The sequence below is a fragment of the Triticum aestivum genome, chromosome 7A (genome assembly GCF_018294505.1).
Source record: "Triticum aestivum cultivar Chinese Spring chromosome 7A, IWGSC CS RefSeq v2.1, whole genome shotgun sequence".
Classification (NCBI taxonomy): Eukaryota; Viridiplantae; Streptophyta; class Magnoliopsida; order Poales; family Poaceae; genus Triticum; species Triticum aestivum.
Genome location: NC_057812.1, coordinates 565,092,401 through 565,097,480, shown reverse-complemented (window position 1 = coordinate 565,097,480; position 5,080 = coordinate 565,092,401). Strand labels below are relative to the sequence as shown.

Sequence of the window (5,080 nt, the reverse complement as noted above, 5' to 3'; positions counted from 1 at the left end):
TTGGCCATGTTCATGTTCTCCATGTACCCACCTCCCAACAATTTGCCGACATCATGACCAAAGGCTTGCCTACAACGTCCTTCGAGGAATTCCGGCCCAGTCTTTGCGTCAGCAACGGTGTCGCTTCGACTGCGTGGGGGGGGGGGGTGTTGAGATATGTATTTAGCACATGTATTCTTGTACTCCAAGTCTCCTCCTTTTGTATAGTTGAGGATATGACTTGCCATGTGTACTATATATACTTGTGCATATGCACCTATCAATACATTGAGAGTTGCATCCTATCCCTCTACATGCCAGACACATAACAAAAAATTCAGCAACAAAAAGATCATAAGTTTGAAAATTTTGATGAGACATTGCTAAATCTTATCCCGATGAGTCACAACCCATGTGAAAGAGAGACCCATATACTCACACCAGCGCAACATGGGAGGCAACGAGAAAAACGGCCACCAGAGTGATGAGAAAACCGATAAATAACACCAGCACAACACAAGGCACATGCATGTGAACAAAACAAATTTACACGAAACAAATATGTTTGATCGTGTGGTGAACAATTTAGGTGTGACATAGCTAAAAATAATCTAGATAAGTATTAGCAAATCCGAAAATATAAAAATAAAGATAAAGATATTTAAAATAAAAGTAAAAAACAAAACAAAAATCATGATGTAGAAAAAAGAAAAAAGAAATAAAAGAAATAAAAAAACTGAAGAAGACAAATAGAAAAAGGAAAAAAATCATTTGGATGTGTATGTGCTACTGACCCATTTGATGTTTATTCACCATCCATAGAATTTTTTTTAAAAAGAAACAAACAACGTAAGCATGTAGCTTAGGAAACAGCACATCCCCTCGTTAGAAAAAAAAATACACCCAGTCCATGCAGAAGCTGAACAACTCGAAGGCCAACAATCACGAAAACGAAAACGTAGGATATGAGCACCGGATGACGCAAATCCTAAAGCCCAGCAAACAGAAAAACAAAAACGAAAAGCCCAGCAAGCACGTTGAAACAGGTACACACGCAACACACATGAATCTTGACAAATAAATCATGTGGTAGACGAACTTAGAGTTCATGTAGATGTTAATTAGCAAATCTCAAAGCAAAAAACAAAAATCGTGGTGCTTGAATCCACTGGCTAGAAATGTAGATGTGAGGTACTATATTGCATCTACTCCCTTCGTTCGAAATTACTTGTCTCGGATATAAATTTATCTAGAATTAAAATACATCTAGATACATTCATTTCTGTGACAAATTCCGAACGGAGGGAGTAGATGTGAAATAGCAATCCTGTTTGAATTAACCGAGACTTTGAGTAAATTTGAGCTAACTTCACTTATTGGGCGGCAAAAAATCCAGTCGACCTCAGTTCGTTACCCGTTAAGACGGTGAGCGGTAGCCATGCTCATCGCGGTGACCCCAACCTACTTCCAACCATAAGTATCGATCCCCGTCCAACGCATTCTTGCATAGAGCCAACCACGCCTAGGCTGCTCCTTCTCTCAGGTAGCGAGTCAGTGACGCACGCTCTCCGTGCCACACCACGACCGCACCGCTTAGCTACCCAAAAGACCGGCGTCCGTCCGGCAATGGAGTCGCGGGGGAAGCCCGGGTTCAGCGGCGCGGGCAGCCTGTCCGGCAGCCGGAGGAGCTACATGGGAGCGGCGGCGGCTGCGGCGCCCAGCAAGCCGGCGGTGGACGGGTGCGGCGTGGCGCTGCGCGTGTTCATCCTGGCGGCGACGCTGGTCGCCGCCGTGGTGATGGGCCTGGACCGGCAGACGGCCACCGTGCAGGTCACCATCGCCGACACGCTGCCGCCGCTGCAGGTCCCCGTCACGGCCAAGTGGTCCTACTCCTCCGCCTTCGTGTAAGCGCTCGCTCCCATACCTGATTCTTCCCTCTTCCTGGCCGCCAGCACTACATTTAGTCACACATTCACACCACACCATCGTTCTCCAGTGAACAGCTCTTCTAGATTTGTTTCTTCCCTGTGGGATTTCCTTCCGCTTCCTTTAATATGTTGTTTGTTCGGCGGATATCGATCGGACGTTCATGATGCAAGTACGTCCGCAGCAGTAGTACGTACACATTTGTACCTATCTGGCACAAAGATACAAGATCGACGCCGCGTACGTTTGCGAAATGGGCCAGCCAAGAAGCACATGCAGGCAACCGATTAAATGTTGTCATTTTCATTAATTAGGAAAGTTTGCTGCACTGGAGTAGCATTACTGTAGTCCAGTCAAGGCCAACAAATGCATGCCATTTCGGCCGAAAGCAGCTCTATACCTAGCAGCGTTTGCCGTTCCAGACACAGCAAATTTCAGTTTCATCAGTTAGGCAAAAGCGCTTCTACACTACACACTTTCACCGTCTCCTCCTTGTTTCCGTAAGAATTTCTCCGGGTGAGAGGGATCGACGGTCCGCAGGAGATGCAGTGTCGTGCGTGTCCGTCCAGCTGATTCCTACCGCTCACTGCTCGACCGAACCTTTAGTTTCCACGTGCAAACAAGACATTCTCTTTCTCCTACCTAGAAAGAACCTTTGCAGTGCACCGTAGACAAGGATGCCGCAACCAATTAATGGCTAACCTGAATGCTTCGCTCGAGGCCTAAGGGCCGATAGCTTTTGTGCCCATCAAGAACGCGGTGCAAGTAATGCCCACGTCGATCTTTCTGGTGGTGGTCGGGAAGAAATTGTAAGATGATTTCCGCTTTGTCCACGTCGTCCAGAAACGCATGAATCTTCAGCGGGCCGCGTACGTGGCTGGCTGGCTGGCCCGACCGATCGGCCGATCCGCGCGGCATTATTGCGGAAAGAGATGGATGGATAATCGGATGGGTGCATGCATTAAGCCCCAGCTCATCCGTCACATCCACGGTGGGGCAGACGTGCTCGTCCTGATGGATGTGCTCCGGCCCGAAGCTAGCAGCCGCCAAGCGATTCGGCCTTTTACAAAAGGCGGAGATATGTGCGATACGGATAGAGATTTCCGAAAGGATTGTCGTGATCATGCTTGTCGAGATCGATTCTTTTCGGCCAGAGACGTGTCCGCTTGTTTCAGAGTTCATGGAAATGAAACAGCAGCAGTATACATATGTGGTGTTTTTCTTTGGGTGTGTCTAGGGCACATCTAGATGTGCTCTAGTTATTACGCATCTAAGTGAGTGAATCATGCATAAAAGAGGAAAAGAAAAAAGAAAAAGAAAATATCCACACTAATTTCAATGTAAGATCAATGACATAGGACTTAGATGTGCAATACTTATGACACATCTAGATGTGTTTCAGCAAAACTGTTTTTCTTTTGTCGATAAAAGGGTTGCTTCATAGGCTAGGTTGACGTTGCTTAATTAGTACTCATGGATTAATTCCGGGAAGTTCAACTTTCTCTGCTGCTGATTATTAGAGATGTTGTTCGTACACATTGTGTGCAACTAATTTGAGCAGAACAGACATAGCTATTAAGGACCACTACAAAGGAATTTAAGCACGAAAATGACGTAGATCCCTGATACAGTACGCACATTCAACATCATGAACAGCTAGACGTCCGGACCGGACAGCGCACGTTCAGTACGTGTCATCACCTGCACCGCTCTACGCCCAGGGTGTACGTCGTAGCGTTCCAACTGTATGCACGGCGCTAACACTTGGGCAGCGACATTCGATATATTCTCCTTAAACTTTGTAATAATATTGTTATTGTGTGATGAACCATTGATCCAATGTTAACTAACCAGCAAACATTATATGTGCAGGTACTTCGTGGTGGCGAACGTGATGGCGTGCATCTTCTCGGCGGTGGCGCTGGCGGCATGCCGCAGCCGGAGCGCGGTGGTGCCGCTGATGGTCGGCGACCTGGTGGTGCAGGCGCTGCTGTTCTCGGCGGTGGGAGCGGCCGCGGAGTTCGGCATCCTGGGCGAGCGCGGCAACTCCCACGTGCGCTGGGGCAAGGTGTGCCACGTCTACAGCAGCTTCTGCGAGCGCGCCATGGCGGCCGTCATCGTCTCCCTCATCGCCGCCTTCGCCAACCTCGTCCACCTCATGTTCGCCATCCTAGACGTCCACAAAAACTCCACCTACTACTAGTAACTTAGCTCAGCTGCTGCTGATCCATCATGAACGCATCGGAGATGTCCGATCGATATGCATGCAGATGGTATACCTGATTTCCGTGTGAACTAACGGTCTCGGTCTTAGGCGCGTTGGTTTGATTTAATGGCGGGAGTTGTCGTGCCCATCCATTTTGGCACTGTAATGTTAGCTATTGATACAAATGTATGGAGGATTTTACTCTGAAGTATGAACTAATATCTACTCCTATGTATGGGTCATCTTTGGAGCTAATCTGGCATGAACTAATACTAGCTGAATGCCCGTGCGTTGCCACGGAATAACAAAAAAAATACATTGATCAAATAATTGATGCATTTCGGAATTGTATGTCAAATGACAGGGGAGGAGAGAAAAATGATGTACTCCCTCCATAATTAGTACAAAATTGAGTCATCTATTTTGGAACGAAGGGAGTATTTCAGATTCTATATCAAACGTGATAGCATGTGGTATCCATCCATATAGCAGCACGATTCATTCTTCCGCTTCTTTTCTCCTCAACAGTATCGTGTCTCTTTTTTTGAGCATGACATAAAAACTCAGTGGTCTTTCGGTCAAGCATCTTTCTCATTGTCTCCCCCTCCCCCCGCCCCCTCCATTATGTTCATCTGTCCTTGCTCTAGCATTGTCATCATTTCGGAAGTCAGTAGTCTATATACTTGCTATGGATTGGGCACTTCTCTATAAACTGGTCTTCATGTATCACTGGAAATGAACAACGATGTGCCAAAAAATAGTATACAGGCACCAACTCCCCTTGTATGTCCTCACCGTTGGGGTTGGGCCTATGGACAATCAAGGTAAAAAAAAGCTTCAATAATGTGAAACAAGTTCATAGTTGATACTGGCTCCATCAATTATGATGTTATTTTATAAATTACAAATGCTGCAACATCCTATGATGACATTTTGTTGAATCAAGGGAAGTTTTGCTTCTTGATATAC

The 5,080-nt window shown here is 46.4% G+C and overlaps 1 protein-coding gene across 1 annotated transcript; it reads left to right on the top strand.

Moving 5' to 3' along the window:
* The first annotated feature begins 1,439 nt into the window (after positions 1–1,439).
* Positions 1,440–4,383, top strand: LOC123148271 (CASP-like protein 1E1). The gene is made up of 2 exons (XM_044567651.1): positions 1,440–1,883; positions 3,778–4,383. Exons 1-2 carry the CDS (start codon positions 1,606–1,608, stop codon positions 4,106–4,108), a joined length of 609 nt encoding a protein of 202 aa, XP_044423586.1. The 5' UTR covers positions 1,440–1,605; the 3' UTR covers positions 4,109–4,383.
* Positions 4,384–5,080: the final 697 nt, after the last annotated feature.

What these genes read in the sequence shown, in the direction of transcription:
- LOC123148271 (XM_044567651.1), top strand. Translation starts at nt 1,606, where the DNA reads ATGGAGTCGCGGGGGAAGCCCGGGTTCAGCGGCGCGGGCAGCCTGTCC. An exon ending in TCCTACTCCTCCGCCTTCGT is followed by an intron (nt 1,884 to 3,777) that starts GTAAGCGCTCGC and finishes TTATATGTGCAG; the next exon opens with GTACTTCGTGGTGGCGAACG.